Source organism: Uloborus diversus, unplaced genomic scaffold, assembly GCF_026930045.1.
Source record: "Uloborus diversus isolate 005 unplaced genomic scaffold, Udiv.v.3.1 scaffold_18, whole genome shotgun sequence".
In the NCBI taxonomy this organism is placed as follows: domain Eukaryota; kingdom Metazoa; phylum Arthropoda; class Arachnida; order Araneae; family Uloboridae; genus Uloborus; species Uloborus diversus.
This window is the reverse complement of record NW_026558329.1, coordinates 1,698,354-1,724,415: the sequence shown is the minus strand read 5'-3', so window position 1 is coordinate 1,724,415 and position 26,062 is coordinate 1,698,354. Positions and strand designations below refer to the sequence as shown.

At 36.8% G+C, this 26,062-nt stretch overlaps 1 protein-coding gene across 1 annotated transcript in view; it reads right to left on the bottom strand.

Annotated features, from left to right (window-relative positions):
* The window catches only part of LOC129233137 (CD109 antigen-like), a gene marked incomplete at its 3' end in the record, with an annotated part of 115,516 nt that overhangs the window by 20,973 nt on the left and 68,481 nt on the right, over positions 1–26,062 (bottom strand). Inside the window, 7 exon segments of the mRNA XM_054867200.1 lie at positions 570–578; positions 794–974; positions 5,236–5,314; positions 10,786–10,974; positions 16,258–16,426; positions 19,607–19,735; positions 23,405–23,521. Of these exon segments, the coding sequence (XP_054723175.1) occupies positions 570–578; positions 794–974; positions 5,236–5,314; positions 10,786–10,974; positions 16,258–16,426; positions 19,607–19,735; positions 23,405–23,521 (873 nt within the window).

Below are 26,062 nucleotides of genomic sequence, written 5' to 3'. Positions count from 1 at the left end.
AATACTTGCTTTATCGAAATTAACAATTTGTCTTTCTCAGTTTTGGAACAATTCACTCGCTAAAATTTGAACAAGAGGCTAACCTGCCTTCACCATGCTGCAAGGTTAGGTTTAACCCAACTACAGTATACTCCCGATTATCCGTGCTAATCACCGGGCGGCGTAGCACGGATAATCGAAAAACACGGATAATCCGAAAAATCATTTAAGGAATATGCAGGCTAACTATTTAAGGGGAAATTAGAAAAAAATAAATAATATATATAGATACTAACACAGACCAGGAATTTTTCTTCGAAATTTATTGCTTAAAAAAATCGGGGATACGTTTTTTTTTTTTTTTTTTTGTTTGTTTAAATTGTTGCGTATGTCCGTACGAATTTTTCTTACTGCAATTAATCCTCCGTAATCGTAACCTCTTTCACTCATATAATCCAATAAATGTTCCGCAGATTGCAGAGCAGTAGAATGTGAAATTGTATTTTTTCCATGTTCTTCATCTTTGTTTTCGATATCATCACTTGCGTTTGATTCAGTAACAAGTTCAACGATATTTTCGTCAGTTAGACATCGAAGTCCTGATCCACATTCGTCGCTTTTAAACCACTCTTCGACATTTTCAGCGTCAACTGATTCGAAACCTTCGATTTCTTTAACTTCCTCAATGATGTTATCGATAACATCATCGAAGCTTTAGAAAAGTGTGATTCCGAAATGATGCACGGATAATCCGCACACGGATAATCGGGAGTTTACTGTACAATATTTTCGTTTGAGTACACGAAAGACTCACCCCCAGATCCATCTTCCTGTCGAGCGGGTCGACCGTGGTTTCGGTGAAGGCGCCCTCTGGCGACTGCTGGTCGAGCAACCATCCGACGGCCCTCGAGATGACGTTCGGGTCGATGTACAGGAAGTTCTCCCACTCCTGGAACGTGGCCTTGTGGAAGATCTTGGCGCAGAAGGCGGTCAACCTGCAAGAAGGTTCGACAACGTTTTATTCTACATTCTACATTCGTTTCAAAGTCCGATTCATGGACTCTACCGATTTAGAAGTTTCTCTTTTTCTTTTAATATGATTGACAGAGTACTTGCTTAGACATCTTCAATAGCAAAGGGGCATTCCACGGTATTTTTGACATTATGTAGAGTCCGTAACGTGACCTTTTTTTGCCATAATTTTTAATTTACCGTTTTATTTGCAAATTACTTTAATTTGAGCTGTTGTGTTGGTAGGAAAAGATCAAAATAAAATAATATGCTAATCAAACGGTAAATCAAAAAGTTATGGCAAAAAAGGTCACGTTACGGACTCTACATAAATGTCAAAAATACCGTGGAATGTCCCTAAAGAAATCTCACTGTCTCTCAGATATTTATCAGCAAATAATCGAAATAAAGAATGAAGGGGGACGCATCTTATCTTAGGTCAGCCTTTGAATAAACGTACAATCAGTTAACTTGACAGCTTAAAAGCAAATTCGTAGTCCAGCAACTTGTCAAAGTGTAAACAGTAGAGTACACAGCAAAAAAAAAACAAGCAATACTCATTTCTGCACCTATTATCGCGCATTGACTCAACAGGTGCTCTTCTTGCTTTAGAGGTTTATTGTGCAGGAAGTGTAGGTGAAGGTGAATTAATTTTTCGCTCATAGTCACTTGTTTCTCTTTTTTTTTTCGCTCTTTAGAAATAAATTTCGAGTCATCTTGAAAATAACTTCGAGTTAAAGGAAGTTAACTTCGAGATATTGATAGTAATTAGCATGGCATTAAAGAGGAAGGGACAATAAAAACTTCAATTTATAGTAATATTCGAGTTATCGAACATCGAGTTGTCGCGAATTGACTGTTTATAGCGGCTCTAGTATGTCGCTCATAAGTGGGGGGTGACGTCACATAAGAAACAACATTTAAGTGGTCGTCTACAGAGGATCTCGCTCTTAAAAGGCAGGGGTGATTGTGAGTTCATCAAAAAATACCTGAAAGTTTCAAAGCGAGAACGGGGGGGGGGGGGGGAATCTTTGGCCCCTATTACTTAGGTGCACCTTTGCCATAGTATTAAATAGTTCAATAGTCAGAGTCAAAATGTTGTGGGTACATTTGATTAAATTTTTAATGGGTTACAAAGTTACTTTTGAGCTGGTGTTACACAAAATTATCTTGACATTTGTCCATCTTAAGGGACAGGTGTCCATCTTAAGGCTCTTGCAGGTATATTTGATGAGTATTATATAATTTTTAAAAAATTGCGGAGGTAGGGAGATAAAAGCATAACAAAAAAAAAAAACATAATTCCGGTATTTTCGGACATAAAAATACCGGAAATACGTCCGAAAATACCGGAAGTTCGGTAAAATACCGGAACACAATCACCCCTGTTAAAAGGGGATGGGGGAAATTGTGACAGTTTGCGACCAAGGGGAAGTAAGGAGTGGTGACAAGTGCGACACCCCACATTTTGGTGGCAATGGTAAGGACGGTTCGCTATTATTTAAGCTGAGTCGCGCTGTCTTTGGCAGGAAACAGGTTGCAAAAGTGCGTCAAAAACTGAGTCATTCCAGATCAAGTGACCTCATTGTCTCCATCACTGTAAAAAAATTCCGAAACGTTACTGGTTATTTCCGTGGAATGTTTCGGGATTTCAGAGGTTTTCACCTAGTTCCCCAAAAAATCAAGTATCTCCGCAAAAAGGTTTCCTGAATTCCTAAAAGATGCACGAATGCAGACCTTGCACTGGTGTGAAAAATATTTTTTGCTACCAGTTTAAATATTGACGGAGCGTGTTTATTAAGTGCATCCGCTTTAGATTGTATATGGCGCGTCCGGATCGACTAAGCTTCCAATGGGAGCAAATAAGTCACTGGATAGCTACAGAATTGCCGGCAAGGAATATGCTTGGTTCTTGCTTGCAATTTTTGCGTAGCTTGGCCGGGGTTGCTCGAATATTTCTGGAGCCTTCTTGGCAAATTAGGACGGTTCTAATCAATTAAGTTAAACCTATTTAATTTTTCTAGAAGGTTCACGACTGGTTTTAATATGGGATATTTCTTAATATTTCAGAAAGCTTACTGACTTTTATCAGAAAACGTTCCTGGTTTTTGTAAGACATGTTACTGACTGAAATTGGGCACATCAGCTGCCTATTATTTTCCAGGAACGTTTCTGAATCGTTTTTAAAGTGATCTAACCACTTCCGATTTAAACGAAGTTTTATAGAGGTGCAGACACGACTTTGAAACTCACCTAAACAAACCTTCAGCTTCCAAGACCTAAATCCTAAGGACCTAGGGTCAATTAAAAAAAAAGAGTTCCAAAATGGCGGACGAGCTTTGTGAAATTCATAGACTAATAATAAGAGTAGATCGAGCTTTCCCAGACTTGCTGATGAAAAAATGGGTTCATGGATACATCATGTGACTAGTGGAAGGCTTGGCGAAAACTTTGGCGGCATGGTTGCTAGATGGCAACATTATCTATAGTTTGGTACTCGACATGTATCTTAAGACGTAATGTATTTTCATTATAATTTTTTTTCCAGGTGCAGAGATTGAACTGTTTTTCTTTTAGTTATGCATTATTTTGACATTAGTCATTAGTTTTTGATCACAGTTTTCAGTAACTTTTATTTCATTTGGAACTACTACTTCAGTATTGGCGTAAACGTTTTGCGTTAACGCAAAAATGTACTAATCGGTATCTTAAATTGAAATTGTAGGTAAGAATCTTACCGTTTGCCGATTCTTTTGGGGCACTTGCATCTTTAATTGCTTAGAGAGTTATTGAAATTGAATAAAGAAAATGCACAATACTATCTAAACGAAAAACTCACTATATTAACAAAATATTGACAACTTAGAATAACAAATTTACAAATCCGACTCCATAAAAGATTCCGTGTTCCATCAATTCTATTTATTTTATTTCTCGCCGGCGTTGATCGTCTGCTACGATCAACGCCAGCTGTTGCTAGGATACCCACCAGTCACATGGTTTGGTTTATGAGCAGCAAAAGGGTTGCCATAGCTCGGTCTACTCTTATTATTAGTCTATGGTGAAATTGTCATGTTTAGCGCGATTCACCCATCAGAGGGCATTTTGGAGCCCACCTTTTTTTTCTTTTTGAGGATAGATCATTACGGTTTGTGTCTTAGAAGCTGAAAATTTGCGTAGGTCCGTTTCAAAGGCATATCTGCACCTCTCTAGAACGTCTCCCAAATCGGAGAGGGTTGAATGGGGACCACCAGGTCACGTGACACAGACTAAAACAATGATGTTGAGCTTTTGCAGCAATTTTACGCACCTTCGCTACCAGTTTCCTGCCAACGCTGCTTAAATAATAGCGAACCTTTCTTACCTGCTGTGATGTTCATACGCAGAAAAAGTTTTTGTCCTTATACTATGACGTAGGTCTGGCATTCATCGGCTCTTGGACTACTAGGATTAGTAAAAAAGTATAAACTTCGACTTTAATGAGCGATTTGCTTGATTGCTGTGGATATTTTAGCAATAACTGACGCGTTTGTCAAAACATTTTCTGTGTTTTCACAAGAACTGAGACTTTATTTAAAGAATGACCGAAGTTGTGGCGAACTCATAACGCTATACGGGTAAGCTGAACTGACCATGTGATTAAGATCAGTTGACCATGCGGGTAAGTTGAACTGAAAATGCTGGTAAGCTCAACTGACCATGCGGGTAAGCTCAACTGAAAATGTGGGTAAGTTGAACTGAAAATGCGGGTAAACTCAACTGACCATGTGGTTAAGATCAACTGACCATGCGGGTAAGTTGAACTGAAAATGCGGGCAAGCTCAACTGACCATGCGGGTAAGATCAATTGACAATGCGGGTAAGCTCAACTGAAAATGCGGGTAAGCTCAACTGAAAATGCGGGTAAGCTCAACTGAAAATGCGGGCAAGCTCAACTGACCATGCGGGTAAGTTGAACTGAAAATGCGAGTAAGCTCAACTGACCATGCAAGTAAGCTCAACTGATAATGCGGGTAAGTCCAACTGAAAATGCGGGCAAGCTCAACTGATGTTACCGCGAAAAACCGAAATGTCGACTTTTACCGGTAATATTCGGTCTTTGTCACGCGACTGTTGACTTTCACCGATTAATGTCGACATTAACCAAATTCCAGACTTTCACATATACAGTTGAATTACCTCAGTACGACAACGGTTAATACAAACTCACGGTTAAAACGAGTATTTTCTCCCAACACTACTCACCACACACTCGGGGCGGGGTTCCAGCGAAAGGGGCTGAATGATCCGTCTTCCAGTTGGTAGCTCAGCTGCCTCTGGTAGCCTGAAAAAGAAAATCCGCTGTCATTTGGAAGAAAAATCAATAAGTGAAGCACCCCGCCATTGAAGATTGAGATCTATCGTGACCACTTGTGCTGACTAAATGTAAAAAAGTAGCGATTGAAAATCCTTGAAAACCCGACTTCTTGCAGACCACCAAAGTGTGTGTGGATGATTTAGAAAAAATTCAGGGTCATCGAGATTGGACGGGGTTTTTCTGACGGGGTGCCGGAATGTGACCGAATTTTTTAAATTACCCGGGATATCGACGCTCAACCGTAACATTTGTCACTTTCCCGAACTCCACCTATATTAATATTAATGCCACTAATCTATATATATATATATATAAATGAATGTTTGTCTGTATGTCATCCATGAACTCAAAAACTACCCGGCAGATTTGGCTGAAACTTTCACCGTTCGTTATTTTTGGTACTGGGAATGTTTATAGACCAGTTCGAAAAAAATCCCTTTTTTATTCCAATTTAAGTCGCAATCCATTGGATAAATACGAATAAAGTGCAGAAATGAATTCGCTTGAAAGATCTCATTGATAAGAAGTTGCCATTTTTCTCGAGTTTGAACAAATAAATTCTTTCTTTATTGTTTTATGGCTTTTCACGCAACGGGGGGATTTCAAACTTTTTCTATTTGATATTTTTAGCGATGGATTGATCTCGCAAACTGCGTGAGTACAAGTATAGTCACGGCTTCACTTGATACGTGGACCGATTATTATGAAAATTGCTATATATATGTATTTTTCCACGGAGAAGGTGCATCATAGGCTCATTGAAGCCACTCGCCACCAGGTGGCACTGCAGAGTAGTCACTTCTGCCCCGTTCAACCGATTGTCATGAAAATCAGTATAATGATGTATTTTTTTGTTGGCGTAGCAACGCGCGTCGGGTACAGCTAGTATGTCATATTTATTGGAACTAACTTGAATAGATTGTGATCTCTGAACAGAATACAAGATGATCAAAAAACCATAACTGTTCAGATTTTAATCCGTTTATTAAATAAAGGTATCGTTAGAATGGAGAAAATCTCGAGTTTCACGGAGTTGCCGACGGATAGCGTTAACTCTCTTTCTTCAGCCGCCATTTCAGTGTTTGTGAAAATGGCGACTGCGCGGCAAAAATTGTACTGTGTTCTACGCTTCGCCACATGCGAGTCCATAACAACTGTTCAGCGGGATTTTCGTCGAGAATACCCTGGTGTTGAACCTCCCTCATGAAAAAGCATTAGAAGATGGTATAAACAAGTCGAAGAAACGCGTTGTTTCTGTAAGTAGTTAGCAGCCCAGTAAGCAAAATATCTTGCCTCAGTATTGCATAAAGGTTGACATGCAAGAAAAATCATCTTGCATTAATGCTGCCTCAATATTGTTATGTTACTCCATTTATGCTGTCAGCAGGCTGCCACAATATTGACTGACAAGGTGTGTGCAGCATAATATCAGGAAAATATCAAGGTAGGCTGCTTTTGTAATATTGCATACGTATTGATATGACAGGAAAATGTCAGGATACATTGACATGACAGTATGACATCAGCACGTTTGCAAGGTGTTTTATCCATTTATTTATTTGTATTAATTTCACTTTAAAGTCGAGAATTAAATTTCATTCTTTAATTATTTCTGTTATTCTTCAAGATAGTTTTCTAGCCTAAGAGTACTTTCAAAGCTGACATCTGATCGGAAATTCATATAAAGGTATTAATATTACTCGCAATTTAATTTAAAAAATGAATGTTTCTTCGTTTTGCGTAATACTTGACTTATTTTTTAAATTCATGCTTCTAATTGTATTATAAAGACATAAAATGCCTAGTTAGGAATAATTGCGGAAGTTTTTATAGCAGAGAGTAGAGTAAAGATAGCAAAGTATAGTAAGAGTAAAGATAGCAAAATAATAAATAAATAAATAAATACAATAAAGTACATTTTCAAATGGATGTCAGCATTGAAAATATCCCATGAACAAAACATATGAATTTATCTTAAAGAATAACATAAATAACCATTGAATAAAATTAATCTTACGTGAGATTGAAGTGATAATACGAAATTCTGGGCATATTAATAATATATTAATAAACAAATGCAGTTATAAGTCATAAGTTTTTCCTGAAACAATACTATTCCACACTAATAACTAAGCAACCAACTTAACGAAGCCTAAAAGAATGCAAGGCCACGTGCAGCTGAACCGACTGAATCGCAGGTCGAAGCAGGAAGATGTGCCAGCATTGCGAGGGACGCTGGGTAGAAAGAACTGTGCGCATGCGCAAGTATCAACGAAGGTCCACCTGTTCTATTGTGTACTAATTACCTTGACGGCGACAGCATGAAATCAATATCATCTTGACGGCGTCAACATGTATGCAATGTTGTTATTTTAAGGTAATATCAATATTGATATTTTAAGATGAATGCAATGTTGCATACATGTTGTTATTGTAATATTGCTTTTTAATCTTTATGCAAGCTTTATGCAGTATGAAATACGTCAATATTGACGCCGTCAGTATAATATCAAGATCTGTCAAGGTTGATGCAAGAAATTTTGCTAGTAGGGAGTCGATGCAGAAGAGCTTGCAAAAGTTTTGGACAAACTTGACTGCCGTGTAGACATATGCCGTGCATTCAAAGGTGGACATATTGAGCACCTTTAATTTTTTACTTAAAAACACTTTATTATTATTCACGTAACGTAAATTTACTCTGAAGTGTCTATTTTCATTAGTTTTCATAATATACGCATTTCAAATCGCGTCACTCTTTTTGAAACACCCTGTATAAAATCTAACTTTCCAAACACTAACTGTTGGAAACCGATCAAAAACTCTACTCGAGATCAATATTCCTGAAACTCAATCAAGAACTCATGTGCAATTTAAACGCAGTACTCTAAGGGGTCTAAGGACCCTTAACCGTCAAAATTTTTGACTTTCTGGAAAAAATATATGCTATGCATATTTAAATTCTGAACAATTTGATTCCTTATTTATTACCATACGCCAAAAACTTTTCAAGTTATCGTAAAAATGCGTAAACTTTCCCCATAGAGAATTATGTTAACAGTAGCTGTTTAAGCCTCTTTTTCTCAGGTGCCAGTTTCTTCGGTTTTCTCGTTTTGCGCGCATGATATCTCAGAAAGTTTCTTATATATTTCCGTGAAACTTTTAATGCATGTTTATCTGGTTTATATTTATGACCTGAACCTAAATTTAGCTATTTTTTTTAAAAAATATTTTATTATTTTTTGGAAATTTTATAAGTTAATATCGAAAATTTCCAAAACTTTGGGCAAAAATATTTTTTTTTAATATTAACTTTCATTTTTAGCTATAAAATTTAGGTTCAGATCATAAAACTAAATTAGACAAACATGCATGAAAAGTTTTACGAAAATATATAACATACTTTCTGAGATATCATGCGCGCAAAACGAGAAAACCGAAGAAACCGGCACCTGAGAAAAATAGGCTTAAACATCTGTTGTTAACATAAATCTCTATGGGGAAAGTTTACGCATTTTTACGATAACTTGAAAAGTTTTTGGATTATGGTAATAAATAAGGTATCAAATTGTTCAGTATTAATATATGCATAACATATATATTTTCCAGAAAATCGCAAATTTTGAAGGTTTAATGTCCTTAGACAACTTAATACACATTAATTAAACATTTGCAGGTAAAAACCATCTATTACTGCGACAAACATAAATGAACTTGCTGATACAAGCTAAAAACTTTGCTCTATCAATTTTGTAAGAGCTAATTCAGCTGTTTCCAAATGCAGAGATAAAAGAATAAACAAACGGCCAAGGCCTTATGCGATTACTAATACATTATAACTAATACATTAATTATTTACAATTCATTTTCTACACTAACTGAAACTCTTAATCCAAACGCAAACTTCGTAAAACGATGTGAAACTTTTCATTCATACATATTCGGAGTTCGTGCTTAGAGCAGCAATTAAAATGGAGGAAGCAAGTCCTATCATTGGCTTTGCCAAAGCTGACCCAAGGATCCCAAGTCACGTGACTCAACAACGACGAATTGGGGGCCCGTTTTGTGTGAAACAAGCGAAAGAAACCCGATTTCTTCCAGTGCTTTGCCAATAAAGGGCAGTAACTGCAAATTTTTCATTTTCCATTTTTTTGCATTTTTGTCATCTATTGTACGTTATCGTTATTGTGCAAGCTCGCTTATTTGGTTTCCGCTTAAAAAAAGGCTCGAAAAAGAAGTCTAGTTCCAGCTTTTCTGTATTGTTAGTATTGAATCCAAAACGCGTTTCTTCAAATATCTCGAAAGCTCCTTTCTGCAGATACTGCCGTTTACCTGCACACGGCAGTATAGTGAGAACCCTCATCGAAGTTTACAGGTCAAGAAATGAAGGTAAGCTGCATGCTTATCAATTATCATCAGACATGCATTATATGAAAACGCATTAGCACGAAATGGATAGTTAAACTTAGAATAGTTTATTAATTAACTAGCGAAAATACCCGGCGTTGGCTGGGTCAGTAATAATTGTAAATGAACTAATCGCTACTTAAGTTTTCCGTTTCAACTGAACGAACTCAAAACACACCGCTTTGACGTGATTAAAAATCGAGCTTCTTCCTTACCCATAAAAGTAAAATAACAATAAGTACAAAGAACGAACGAGTATTCATTTATAAACAAAAGCACGAATTGAAGTATATAAAAATTTGAAGAATTTCCAAAATATGAACTAACAAAAACAAAGATCACTAAAAAAAACCGTGCGCTTTATTTAATTAAATAGTACACACACACACACAAGAAAAGAAAAAAAAAAGCTCTCTACTATGTTCCCCTAAGGGTGCAAAAAGTAGAGTTTCCAAATGTTTACATGACTTTAAACTCATGTTTGCTCCGGAGAAGCCTTGATTCAAAATTTTTATTATGATTACTTTTAATATTGCTGTTGTAAGGCAACGAATTTTCGTAACAATAGAGTTATTGACACCAAAATTGAATTAGCACCTGTTCCTGTTAATGGCAACATATGGACCAAATTTCGTTTGGTTCCGCCAGTTACTTCCTGAGGAATAGCAAGCACTTGTAACTCAAAAAACGTCCCATTGCTCCACCCCCCTTGGAGGAATTCGCGCCAAAAACCAATGGGCACAAGTTCACATAGCGGCACATATGTGTAGCAAATTTCGTTCGATTTCATGCGGTAGTTTTTGCTGTAGAGCGGCCACAAAAAACTGGTCACACACAGACGTGACACACACACACACAGACAGACATTTTCCAAAAATAGTCGAAATGGACTCAGCACACCTCAAAACGTTCGAATCCGTCAAAATTCGAAAATTTGCACGAAACCAATACTTTCTTCTATATATTAGATATAGAAGAAAGTAAAAAAAAAAGACGATAAAGCAAATTCTTAGAAAGGGGCGGGGCGTACTCACCGATGTTGAGGTGTGTGAAGGCCTGCTTCTCAATGTCGGGCTGCCTCTGACCCGTGAGCCGTAGGTAGAGGAGGGTGTAGAGGTTGGCGGCGAAATCGAACATGTTCTGTTCCCCGCACCACGAGGGCTTCCTCAGCAGGCTGCTGGCGTTGACGGGCATCGTGGCGAATGCTGGGCCCGTCACGTCACCTGGGGAGAGAAAGGGATAAGAAGGGGGGGGGGGGGGAGCATCATTAAAGTTACGATTTCAAAACGTTGAAACTTTATACATGGTGTTCCAAAACTGATTGATACATCTGAAAAATCAACAAGAGCTAAACGGGCAGCGATAGAAATATACCGTTCGTTGCGTTATGCACTGTTAAAAATTCAGGAAGATTTTCTGGTAATTGTTACTGTAAAATTGCATCGCCGACGCATCGCTGATTTTAACGGTAATTTATACCGGAGAAATAAGCGATCCCAGCGCCAACTGGTTGCTGTGGCCTACCGAGGAAACCGTACAATTTTACAGTAACATTTGATTTTTACGGTAATAGTTACTGGCAACATGGATGCCAGTAACAATTACCGTAAAGTTTCCGGAAAATTTTTAACAGTGTGCTTGGGACAGCAGTCAATTTTGAAGCAGATGTGTTGGCAAAAGTCATTTATTTTGGTTCTTGGAGAGATTCATAAAAAGCTAGAATGTATTTTAATTGTTTAAAACTTACTTGTTCACTCAAACTATCCTAGAAATACATTCTTGTTTTAAACGTCGTTGAAAAACCGGCGTGCGTAAGCCCCGAGCGTATAGAAATCCCCAAGTGACTAAACACCCGACAAGTCAATCACGTGTTTTGCCCATCGGCGGACGTGACGTCAGGCCTCATGAGTTGAGGATCTTTCTGCTGGTAGCAGTCAAGAAAGTAAATTTAAGAAATAGCAACAGTTAAAAGGATTAACTGTGAGTTGCTTTGAGATATAATAGATGTAAATTTTGACGACGTCACGTCATTGCCTAAGGGGTAACTGAGATGGTTTAAATAGAAAGTAAATCAATCAATCGTCCTCTTATGATTTGGTTCCGTTCTGCAGACGGTGGGTTTTGATTTGAGCATGTGTGTGCTCAATAGATTGATTTATCCACGCAGAGGACGTAGAGGTTTTGAGATATGTAGCAACAAGATGAACTTTCAGAATTAGTTACAATGTTCCTCAACAGATGGCGCTGCAGGTATTTTAAAAGGTATAAAAGAAAACGGAGTCTAAGATCGCCAAAATGATCGGTATATTTGAAAAAACAATGCTGCACATTTAGTTTTTATTGATTTTTCAAATATACCGGTCATTTTGGCGATCTTACAGACTCCGTTTTCTTTTATACCTTTTAAAATACTGCAGCGCCATCTGTTGAGGGACATTGAAACTAATCTTGAAAGTGTTTCCCTCTGAAAACTGACTGTTGTCCCAAGCATAATGCAACAAACGGTATATTTCTGTCTCTTGCCCATTTAGTTTTTATTGATTTTTCAAGTATACCGGTCATTTTGGCGATCTTACAGACTCCGTTTTCATTCATACCTCTTAAAATACCTGCAGCGCCATCTGTTGAGTAACACTGAAGCTAATCTTGAAAGTGTGTCCGTCTGAAAACTGACTGTTGGCCCAAGCATAATGCAACAAACGGTATATTTCATAGACTAATAATAAGAATAGACTGAGCTATGGCAACCCTTTTGCTGCTCATAAACCAAACCATGTGACTGGTGGATATCCTAGCAACAGCGGCCGTTGATCGTAGCAGACGATCAACGCCCACCAGAAATAAAATAATTAGAACTGATGGAACACGGAAGAATGATCTTTTATGGAGTCCGATTTGTAAATTTGTTATTCTAAGTTGCAAATATAGTGAGTTTTTCGGTTAGATAGTATTGTGCATTTTCTTTAGTCAATTTCAATAACTCTCTAAGCAACTAAAGATGCAAGCGCCCAAAAAAAAATCGGCAAACGATAAGATTCTTACCTACAACTTCAATTTAAGATACCGATTAGTACATTTTTGTGTCATTACGTTCACGCCAACGCTGACGTAGCAGTTCCAAATGAAATAAAAGTGACTGAAAACTGTGATCAAAAACTAATGACTAATGTCAAAATAATGCATAGCTAAAAGAAAAACAGTTCAATCTCTGCACCTGGAAAAAATTATAATAAAAACACATTACGTCTTAATATACATGTCGAGTGCCAAACTATAGATAATGTTGCCATCTAGCAACTATGCTGCCAAAGTTTTCGCCAAGCCTCCCACCAGTCACATGATGTATCCATGAACCAATTAATTTTTTCATCAGCAAGTCTGGTAAAGCTCGGTCTACTCTTATTATTAGTCTATGGCATAGACTAATAATAAGAGTAGACCGAGCTATGGCAACCCTTTTGCTGCTCATAAACCAAATCATGTGACTGGTGGATATCCTAGCAACAGCGGGCGTTGATCGTAGCAGACGATCAACGCGAGCGAGAAATAAAATAAATAGAATTGATGGAACACGGAAGACTGATCTTTTATGGAGTCTGATTTGTAAATTTGTTATTCTAAGTTGTAAATATTTTGTTAATATAGTGAGTTTTTCGTTTAGATAGTATTGTGCATTTTTAGCCTACTTTCCCAGTAAAAGTCAGAAAAAGAAGAAAAAAGCATGAAAGAAGGCTTAATGCATCTTAAAAATATCGTGAAAAAACAAAAAAAAGTCAAAAATAAATAAAATAATTAAATAAATATTGAAAAATTAAAAATTGGAAAGTAGGGTATTGAGATGGGGAAAAATGTCTGTCGGTCTGTCTGTCTGTCTGTCGGTCTGTCTGTCTGTCGGTCTGTCTGTCGGTCTGTCTGTCGGTCTGTCTGTCTGTCCCCCCCTAATAACTTTTGAATGAATAGTCCGATTCGAACAAACTTTTTTTTGTTCGAAAGATCTCGGCGAGGACACCTCATTCCCATATTTCACTTTTTGATTTGAACTATTTTTTGTTCAATTTTAAACAGTTCAAAAAAACTTAACATTAGCGCCTACGGGGAAATTCAAAGCAATTCCGAACTGTGAGGCGAATTTGCTTCAAACAAACTTTGTAGGAAAAAGCTTTTGATAAAAAACTTGTATATAAGATATCTTTTTGATTTGAACAATTTTCCGTTCAATTTTGAACAGTTCAAATCCCTTAACATTAGCGCCTACGGGGAAACTGAAAGTCAATGTAGATTCCGTACTTGAAGGCGGATTTACTTCAAACAAACTTTGTTGGAAATAGCTCTTGACGACCTACTCCCGACTCCGACTCCGAGAATTTAGGGGGACCTGACACCGACTCTGACTCCTGTTCCCGACAATTAATCGGACTCCGACTCCCCGACTTCGACTCTGACTTCGTAGCTTTGGCAAACATTTATACACGGAGGACAAATGACTGACTCCGATTCTTGGATATTCGACTCCGACTCTTTTATCCCAAAATGAGATTGACTCCGACTCCGACTCCGCTGCTGTGGTTTTAACTGTGAAATAATTATTGTTGATATGATTTGTTTTTATTTTCACGCTAAAGTTTTAATTTAGGTATTTGGTTTTCGGTGAATAAACTCGAAAAATATGCGCAGACGATTTTTTTTTTTTTTTTTTTGACAATGAAAATTATTTTTTTAAGTTGACATTTTATATATTTTATTTATTTATTTATTTATTTTTTTTTTTTGTTTGTTTTGGTAAGTGCATTAATTCATTTTAAAAAATACTTTTGGCAACAGGGGAAAAAGAAACGATTTTTTTTTTGATATGATGTATTTATTTTCATGAGCTTATTAATTTTAATTATTATTTTTTCGTTTTGAAAGCTGTTAAAGATTTTTTTAATGGAAAAAAGTGTATTAGCTGCTTTGTTTAAAAGTTGCTGCTATTTTATTTGTTCGTTTTTTTACGCATCTAATTTTTTTAGATGAGTGAGGAATATTTTATTCCAAGAAATCAGCTTAAAATATTTTAAAATATGTTTGAAAAAATTAGCGATTTTAGCTATTTTTGAGAATATTGATCAGATACTAGAAAGTAGTATGGGTATACGGGAAAGTAGGCTCGTCTAGTTCTAGACAGAACTTCTTGTCTTTATTCAATTTCAATAACCCTCTAAGCAATTAAAGATGCAAGCGCCCAAAAAAAAAAAAAAAAAAAAAAAAAAAATCGGCAAACGATAAGATTTTTACCTACAACTTCAATTTAAGATACCGATTAGTACATTTTTGGGTCATTACGTTCACGCCAACGCTGACGTAGCAGTTCCAAATGAAATAAAAGTGACTGAAAACTGTGATCAAAAACTAATTACTAATGTCAAAATAATGCATAACTAAAAGAAAAACAGTTCAATCATCTCTGCACCTGGAAAAAAAATTATAATAAAAACACATTACGTCTTAAAATACATGTCGAGTGCCAAACTATAGATAATGTTGCCATCTAGCAACCATGCTGCCAAAGATTTCGCCAAGCCTTTGGCACTCGATATGTATTTTAAGACGTAATGTGTTTTTATTATAATTTTTTTTTTCCAGGTGCAGAGATGATTGAACTGTTTTTCTTTTAGTTATGCATTATTTTGACATTAGTAATTAGTTTTTGATCACAGTTTTCAGTCACTTTTATTTCATTCGGAACTGCTACATCAGCGTTGGCGTAAACGTAATAGCGCAAACGTATCTTAAATTGAAATTGTAGGTACAAATCTTAACGTTTGTCGATTCTTTTTGGGCGCTTGCATCTTTAATTGCTTAGAGCGTTATTGAAATTGAATATAGAAAATGCACAATACTATCTGAACGAAAAACTCACTATATTAACAACATATTTACAACTTAGAATAACGAATTTACAAATTGGACTCCATAAAAGATCATTCCATCAATTCTATTTATTTTATTTCTCGCGGACGTTGATCGTCTGCTACGATCAACGCCCGCTGTTGCTAGGATATCCACCAGTCACATGGTTTGGTTTATGAGCAGCAAAAGGGTTGCCATAGCTGCTCATTATTATTAGTCTATTCTTATTATTAGTCTATGAAATATACCGTTTGTTGCATTATGCTTGGGACAACAGTCAGTTTTCAGACGGACACACTTTCGAGATTAGTTTCAATGTTCCTCAACAGATGGCGCTGCAGGTATTTTAAAAGGTATAAAAGAAAACGGAGTCTGTAAGGTCGCCAAAATGACCGGTATATTTGAAAAATCAATAAAAACTAAATGTGCAGCATTGATTTTAAATACCTGCAATTTAAAATACCTTTTAAAATACCTCATGGTTTGGTTTATGAGCAGCAAAAGGGTTGCCATAGCTCGGTCTACTCTTATTATTAGTCTATGGATTTTTCAGATGCAGCAGTCATTTTCGGAACACCCTGTATAAAGTTGAAAGAGTCGAAAGAGCGAACACTGACCTACGACGGAGACGGTGGCTCTGTTGGATCCAAACATGTAGAGCCTCTCCTGCCTGTAGGGGACGATAGGGGATTCGGTGATGTTCGTGTCCAGGTACTTGATGAGGTAGGCTCCCTGGCTGAGGTCCAGCTGCACAGTGGTGTGGCGGTACTGCGGTATGCCGTCGGCCTGTTAAGAGAGAGATCGGTTAAGGCGACACTTAGCTCGACATTGCTGAAATATCTATAATCGCACTTTAATTGGTTAAAGCAAACTTGGATAAATAACGTTTTGCTATTGGTCAGGGCTTACTTGAAGCTCTCTCCGAGGTCCTCAATTTTCTTAAGTTAATCCTTTTCTTTTGTCTATATTTTATTCATTTATTTCTCATTGTTTGTTTCACATTAGAAGCACAAATGATGGAAAAAAGATGTATCGGTATTCTGTCAAACGGTGATCTACCGTTTTAATGGTTTACTTGTTCAACAGATGGCGCCACTGATATTACATATAACGGACAACTGATTTCATGTTGAAATATCTACAATCGCACTTTAATTGGTTAAAGCAAACTTATTTCAATAACGTTTGCTATTGGTCAGGGCTTACTTGTAGCTCTCTCGGAGGCCCTACATTTTCTTAAGTTAATCCTTTTCTTTTGTCTATATTTTATGTATCTATTTCTCATTGGTTGTTTTACATTAGAAGCATATTGATTGGTTAACTTACTAATCCTGGACTAAAACTATAAATAGCCTATGTGCTTACTCTGCTCCGGTTCTTTGGTTATTAAGTATTACATCTTTTGTCTATATTTTATTCATTTATTTCTCATTGGTTGTTTTACATTAGAAGCACATTAACTGGTTAACTTACTAATCCTGGACTAAAACTATAAATAGTCTATGTGCTTACTCTGCTCAGGTTCTTTGGTTATTAAGTATTACATATTTTGTCATTGTTTATGTAGATAGTTTCTTCAACATTAATGAATGTGTTTTCGATCCACAGCATGATAATCATTTAATATTCTCAACAGACATATGCTCAAATTCTGGAATTGTCTCAGCGCGATCATTGGTTTTGGCTAGAGCCGCTATATAGACAGGCCGACGCATCAGCTTAAGTTTAGCCATTTTGGATCGGATTTTTCATTGTTGCACTCTTAGGGTTACTACAGCAAAGTTTCGGATTTCGCCAAATCGGCCAAAAATAATATTTTACTTAACAAGCAATTCACGAGCCGCTAATAATTGCTCACAGTGAACAATCACCAAACGTGATAACTCTCCAGAAAGACAACCACTCAAACACGTGCTCCGATCCAAAATGGCTAAACTTAAGCTGATGCGTCGGCTCGTACTTAGTTTTGGCTAAGGCCCCTATAGATACGAGCGGACGCATCAGCTTAAGATGAGCCATTTTGGATCGGATTTTTCATTGTTGCACTCTTAGGGTTGCTACAGCAAAGTTTCGGATTTCGACAAATCGGCAAAAAATAATATTTTATTTAACAAGCAATTCACGAGCCGCTAATAATTGCTCGCAGTGAAAAATCAGCAAACACGATCACTCGCCAGAAAAGGCAACCACTCAAACACGCTCTCCGACCCAAAATGGCTGATCTTAAAGCTGATGCGTCGGCTCGTATTTAGTTTTGGCTAAGGCCCCTATAGATACGAGCCGACGCATCAGCTTAAGATGAGCCATTTCGGATCGGAGCGCGTGTTTGAGTGGTTGCCTTTTCTGGCAAGTTATCGCGTTTGGTGATTGTTCACTGCGATCGATTATTCGAGGCACGTGAATTGTTTTTATTAAATAAAATATAATTTTCGGCAAATTTGGCAAAATCTGAAACTTTGCTGTGGTAACCCTAGCAGTGCAACAATGAAAATCCGATCAAAAAAGGAAGTTACAAAAAAGGAAGTATTGTATTCGCGAAAAAAATTTCACCCAAAAATCGGCCTTCATTTCCATTTTGTTCACCCCCCAAATGAAAGTTGAGTTTTTTTCGTGGATATGTGCCTAGGAACGTACGGACACCCGAAATATCCATTTTGAGGATCCCCGAGTTAATTACAGCGAGTTTTCTTGTGACGTCTGTATGTACACATGTATGTGCGTATGTGTGTATATATGTCGCATAACTCAAGAACGGAATGTCCTAGAAAGTTGAAATTTGATAATTAGACTCCTAGTGGGGTCTAGTTGTGCACCTTTCTTTTTGGTTGCATTCGGATGCACCAAAGGAGGTCTTTTGCCCCTTTTTGGGGGGAAATAATTGTTAACTTCGATGTAAATTCACGTGGTGTTATAATTTGGCGGACACTTGGCGATATATCGCCAGTCTATTGGTCGCCAAGTTTTATTGCCAACTTGGCGACAAATTTGGCGGGTTTTTTTTTTAAATCTGGTTTCAATTTGGCCACTGTTGGTGATATTTTGAGAGTAAACTATTGAATCACATTAAAACTGCCAATAATGGGAAAATGACAGTAAATTGGAGTAAAAGGAAGTCATGTGATGCACACATCAGCTCGTTTTAACCAGTAAACCTGCATAATAGTTTCTTTCTTTTTTGCACCTTTCTTTTTTCTTTTTGCACTTTTTCTGCACCTTTTTTCTGCGCTCTTTGGTGGTCAAGAATGGCGCCCTCTTTCGGGATCCAATTCAGAATTGTTGTTACAGCCACACGTTTCGTTTTCACTACTTTTTTTCTTACTAATTTCTTTTCTGATGCTGCAAGAAGCAACTTGTTTTTCAGTTGAATAAAATGTTAACCCTTTCAGACGGAATTTTGAAATACTTAACCAAAACTGTTTTACTTTGGTAGACAGTGTACAATGGTGAAGATCATCTTATAGACAAAATTTCAAGTTTATAGATGAAAAATTAAAAGCGTTATGACGTGTCCAATAATCCGGACAAATATTATTGAAATACATATTTCAGATAAAAAACGATGAAACATCAAACAAACTTCATTGTAAAATATTCTCTAAACAATAATAAAGCATAATATAAACATTTAAAATGATTAATAAAAGATTATATATTTTTAAAAAATAAGATAAAAACCCCTCACTTTTGCGACGAGAATCCGTGGTTGGGAAAATGAGTCGGTCCTATTCTCCCAGTCCCTATTTTTTAATGTTGTCAATCACAAAATGAAAAATTCTTGCACAGATAATAATAAGCAGACTGTAAAGAGTTAGCTACGAAAAAAATCGAGTAATTTATTCAATTAATAAATGAGTAGCAGCTGTTTAAAGTTCATGTCCGGTATACCGGACACCACGTCTGAAAGGGTTAAATTCAAAGTTGTCCTCATATCGAGGGGAACCATTTTTGTAAATTCAAAGAGCTCACCTCGACGCGTATCGTCTTGGTGACGACGTCCTTGGCCACCTGCGACTTGGTCATGACTGTGACGTCGATGTCGCCCAGACGCGTGGGGACGATGGGCATGTACACCACCACCGACCTCCCGGGCTTGATCTGCAAAGTTTCCAAAATAGAGTTTAGTGAGAGCAATGATTTTGCCAGAATACATTTCAAGACAAAAATTTGAGTGCGGAAGAGATTTTTAAAGTATAAGTAGGAAAATTTTACATCGAGCCTGTATAGGATCCGGTATTTGGATATTAAGAATGCTATTATTACTTTCCGCAGTTAAAAATAAACAACTTTAAAGTCCTGAAATTTTATATAGAAGGCAAATGAAATCAACATGTTTCGAAAAATGATCGGACATACACAATTTTCATACTTATGTACGACAAGTTTTCGCTTCGCTATGTAATGATTTACTGATGTATTTACTGATCTGGGGGTCTTAATAAGTCAGGATTTAAAGTTTAGTCAACAGTGCAACATTGCTAGCAACAAAGCCAATAAAATGCTTGGGTTTATCAATAGATCTATTTCAAACAAATCTAAAGAAGTTCTTCTGCCCTTATATAGAAGTTTGGTAAGACCCCATTTGGAGTATGCTGTTCAGTTTTGGTCTCCTTATCTTAAGAAAGATAATAATGTAATTTAAAGGGTTCAAAGGCGGGCTACAAGGCTAATAAAAGGATTATCTCATTTAGACTGTGATTCCAGGCTTAGAAGGCTAAAAATGTACAGTCTTGAGCAAAGAAGAGACCGAGGGGACATGATTCAGCTGTTTAAATTTATTAAGTGAAATTCTGGTGCAATTTAAAAGATGGCCTCAATTGTCGTGAAGTTTTTTTGTAGGCATTTTTACTACTCGCAACTAAATGTATGTTTTCAGCTTACCTATCAACAAAAACTAAATATTACCTGAGACATAGTGCTGAACCTGATCTGAGAATGCAACTTTTTTTTTTCTCCAGAAATCCTGATATTTAAGATATATGTGTCATAGTAAAAATAGGAACTACTCATATCATTTGAATAAAAACTTTAAAACTTTCTTTGAAACAAGGTGTAGATTGTATTCGGAGAAATTTGAATTAATTTTTAAATTAGTGTTTCAAGTCGAAATATATTTTTTTTAAACAAAAAAAAATCTTTCATTGAAAATAAACCACTCCTAGAATGTTGCATGCAAACTAAACTATTAAGGACTAGCTTTTACTCGTGGCTTCGCTCACGTTGATGTAGTTTTTTTTTTCAATTGATTCAAGTTAATGATCAACACAGGGAGAGGTCAAATAATTACCAAAAAATGGTTTCTCCCCAGTTTCGCCGACATTTAAAATGGCCTCCCCCCTTTAATATATCAAAAGATGTGACGAAAACTGAAAATCATGGGGGGGGGGGGTAAATAAAAAGTCGGCGAAACAGGAAAGACAACCAAAAAATCACACAACATAATTCGGGAAAACATTCTGCAACATAATCAACCAAATTCATGTATTATTTGCCTATTTTGTGCAAAAAATCTTACTTTAAAATTTAACTTAAGAAATGCCTTGAACAGTCAGACGAAAAGCAAAAATAGTGAACAATACAACAATTGTAAGGGAGTTGAGATGATACCCTAAATACTGTTTTGAGTTGAGGAAAGCCTTCGAACATGGAACTAAAACGCTCATAACTCGTTTCTTATTCGACTTAGAAATTTGGAACAGGTGCCATCTTCAGCAGAAAAATCAGAGCTTTCGATGGACATATAATGTTAAGATGTGCAAGTATTTTTTCATCCTCATATTAGAGAATTTATATGAAAATTGGGTTTTATGGCCCCTAGGGGAGTTTCCCCCCCCCCATAACGAGGTGAAAACTACCCTATGTGTTATTCTGATACATAAACTATATTATTGTAAAGTTTCATCAAAATCCATTCGGTAGTTATTGCGTGAAAGAGCAACAAACATCCATACAGACAAACTTCCGCATATATAATAGTAGTAAGACTAGCCTGCGTGCCCGGGGTTGAACGGGCTACTTAAAAAATGAAAGAGCTGTTCAATTGATGTTTTTGTATTATTCTGACATCAGTTTCTAAAGCGCTAAGGAGTAAATACTTACGCGTAATGCAAGGTTTGCAAAACACCAGTAGAGCATATTTTTGGCAAAAACCTCTTTAAGGTTAATCATATTTATCAATAATACAAGTTATGAGTATTTTCAATTAGCACAAAAGATGGAAATATATGCATTCTCAACTATAACATGTGCTCACTTTAAACTGAATTAAATCTGATAGAATATATCAGAAATATTTATGTACAATTACAATCAGCTTTTTACATAAAATGACACACACTTTTTTGTTGATTACGTGAAACTAAAGCACCAAGACTTATTAAATACCAATAAGCATTAATTTAATATCAAGTCATCAGATTCCAATTAAGCTTTAGTTAAAATCCTTAAAAACAATCTTTTTTGTTCAACTCTGTTTCACTTAAAGAAATCCAAACAATCTTAATTTAACGTGTTCTTTTAACGATACAAACTGTATTGCAAAAATCGAAACAGGAAGGAAAAAGAGATTTATTACAATTCGAAAACTCACCCATGTGACGGTAAAAAGTCCAACAAAATAAACATAATTAGTCCCACATCCTATACATACCAAATTATGAGGCCTGTGAATGATAAACTTACACTAAAATCACTAAACATTACAAAAGAAACAACTTTCATATGCTGAAAAGAGTTAAGAACGTTGAATGTGAAAAAATAAGAAAATACAGACGATAAAATAAAGGCTATGTCCGAAAAAGGCAACCAATTTTAAACTAATTTAAAATGAAATTCTAGATGGAAACGTTGTTTTAAGATTTGGACAGCAGTCAAAAAAATCTTTTTTAAAACAATTTTTAGAATTTTATTTGCTCACCCATATGCAAATGACTCCCGATTCGCAGTGGTTCTCGAGAAGATCGATCTTCAGACAGACAGACAGACAGGCGGACGCGAACAGATTTTAATATTATAGTGGATGGATTTTCAAAAGGGTTCCACTTATCAAACAAATTAAGGAAAACTGCCCTAATTCACTAGAAATTGAGTTCGAAATTGTTTCCTTGTGTTATTATTAATGATTTTTAAAACAAGTAAACGCGGTAAAATACCGACAGTCAAAAGTACTAAAAAAAATTATATTAATTTGAATTTTTGACACCTTGAATCTAAATAATGTTTTTCGCAATCACGAGCGTGTGTGTGTATGAATGAGCGTGTGTGTTTGTGTAGGCGCATGTGTGTGGGTGCGTGTGTGTGTGTATGTATGCATGAGTGTATGAGTGTAAGTGTTGTGTATGCAGTGCTGTGCGTGTAGGCGTTCGTGTGTGTGTGTGTGTAGGCGTTCGTGTGTGTGTGTATGTAGGCATGTGTGTTTGTGTCAGTATGCGGCATGAGTGTGTGTGTGTGTGTATGTATGCAGTGCTGTGCGTGTAGGCGTTCGTGTGTGTGTGTAGGCGTTCGTGTGTGTGTGTATGTAGGCATGTGTGTTTGTGTCAGTATGCGGCATGAGTGTGTGTATGTGTAGGTGTGTGTAAGTGTGTGTGTGTAGGAAATGGACGCAACCTGGACACTGTTTTCGCAAGAGCAGCGAGATGCTGCAGAGGGTGCTGGCATGAAAATAAAATCAGCGTAACATCAAAAACAGTCAAGTGAGGACAATAAGCAATCGTGATTGCTCAAAAAAAAAAAAAAAAAGAAAAGAAAAGAAAAAAAAAACAGACTTACAAAAACCAAGTGCTGATGCTCTCCGAACGAAGTCCTGGGGCTGTAAGAGTCCACCCTCCCAAAAGATTCCACGTGGACGAACTTGTAGTCAGGAGAGTTGGCGATCACTATCAGAGCCTGGAACACATTTCGAATCAGAAAGAAGCATAGACTAATAATAAGGGTAGACCGAGCTTTCCCAGACTTGCTGATGAAAAAATTGGTTCATGGATACATCATGTGACTGGTGGGAGGCTCGGCGAAAACTTTGGCGGCATGGTTGCTGGATGGCAACATTATCTATAGTTTGGCACTCGACATGTATTTTAAGACGTAATGTGTTTTCATTATAATTTTTTTCCAGGTGCAGAGATGATTGAACTGTTTTTCTTTTAGTTATGCATTATTTTGACATTAGTCATTAGTTTTTGATCGCAGTTTTCAGTCACTTTTATTTCATTTGAAACTGCTACGTCAGCGTTGGCGTGAACGTAATGGCGTAAACGTTTAGCGTTAACGCAAAAATGTACTAATCGGTATCTTAAATTGAGGTAAAAATCTTACCGTTTGCCGATTCTTTTTGGGGCGCTTGCATCTTTAATTGCTTAGAGAGTTATTGAAATTGACTAAAGAAAATGCACAATATTATCTAAACGAAAACTCACTATATTAACAAAATATTTACAACTTAAAATAACAAATTTACAAATCGGACTCCATAAAAAATCATTCTTCCGTGTTCTATCAGTTCTATTTATTTTATTTCTTGCTGGCGTTGATCGTCTGCTACGATCAACGCCCGCTGTTGCTAGGATATCAACCAGTCACACGGTTTGGTTTAGGAGCAGCAACAGGGTTGCCATAGCTCGGTCTATTCTTATTATTAGTCTATGGAGTTAGTCTTATTATTAGTCTTTGGGTTCGAGCTCAGGAGAGATTGACATTTGCATTTGCTGACGGGTGAATGCAGAGAGCGTACAAAGGAGGGCAAATGGCCCCCTTCCAAAATATTTATTAAAAAAAACATAAGCAAAATATTAACCAATTGATTATTAATAAGCAGAATTTCCTAAGCTTTTACCTTCAACTTACGAGTGGCATCGCAGCATAGTCAGTGATCTGTAAAAACGATTCAGAAACGTTCATGGAAAATAGGCAGCTGACGTGTTCAATTTCTTCAAGTAACATAACTTGCAAAAACCAGGAACGTTAAAACTTCACGTGTTCTTCGTCTACTCGTCTATTGACTATTAGCAAGTTCTTCCTGCATTCAGAAAATCAACTCTATTACACCACTGCCTATCGAGAACGGAAAAGGTAAGCCAACCTTTCCTTACAACAAAAACTTCCATTCCCATTAGCGTCCCTTATTAAGAGGTTCTTATTTGTTTTTCACAGCAAAACCCGCGCAATCTCGGAAATAATCCGAGTTTCCGAGTTTTCTTACAGTGCAATAGTAAAAAAAATGTTCCAACATACTCCACCCTTCCCTGGAAGTTGCGTCGGAGGTTCTTTAACACATTGACTGCTAGGGACGAGATAACTCGTCCTCCAGAATTATGCTGTATGCGCTAGGGACGAGATAACTCGTCCATCCAGAATTATGCTGTATGCGCTAGGGACGAGATAACTCGTCCATCCAGAATTGTGCTGCATGCGCTAGGGACGAGATAACTCGTCCTCCAGCTAACCCGTTGCTATATTTTTCCAGCGGGTTCCATTGGCTTCCTGGGTGTTCTAGACGAACATTTAGACAAGGTTCCAAAAAGAGAACACAAGATGGCCACTACTGCGTTTGCTGTGAAAACATTTTCTGATGCAAGCAGGCGATCAAACGAGAAAGCGCGCGAGTTTTTTGTGCTGTAGCCTGTGAGTAAATAAAAGCGTAAAATGAGCAAACGTAAGTATATGTCTTACATATGTAAGTGTATGTAAGAAAATGCGTCGTCTGCCATTCTCTGAACATTATAAAAGAATTGCGTTATCCATGCCAAACAGGTGCGTCCAAACCTACCTTATGTGTTGTCCCTTGCTTTGAAAAGTATCACAGCATGGAAAATTTCTAGGAAAAAATGTATAGAACTAGCTGTACCCGACGCGCGTTGCTACGCCAACAAAAAAATACATCATTATACTGATTTACATGACAATCGGTTGAACGGGGCCGAAGTGGCTACTCTGCAGTGCCACCTGGTGGCGAGTGGCTTCAGTGAGCACCTTCTCCGTGGAAAAATACATATATATATAGCCATTTGCATAATAATCGGTCCAGGTATCCAGTGAAGCTGTGACTCTACTCAAATTTTGTTTGCAAGATCAATCCATCGCTAAAAATATCAAATAGAAAAAGTTTTAAATCCCCCCGTTGCATGAAAAGCCATCAAATAATAAAGAAAGAATTTATTTGTTCAAATTCAAGAAAAATGGCTTCTTATCAATGAGATCTTTCACGCGAATTCATTTCTGCATTTTATTCGTATTTATCCAATGGATTGTGACTTAAATTGGAATAAAAAAGGGATTTTTTTCGAACGGGTCTATAAACATTCCCAGTACCAAAAATAACAAACGGTGAAAGTTTCAGCCAAATCTGCCGGGTCGTTTTTGAGTTCATGGATGACATACAGACAAACATTCATTTATATATATATAGATTTGTTTTTCATGCTGTATTATTCA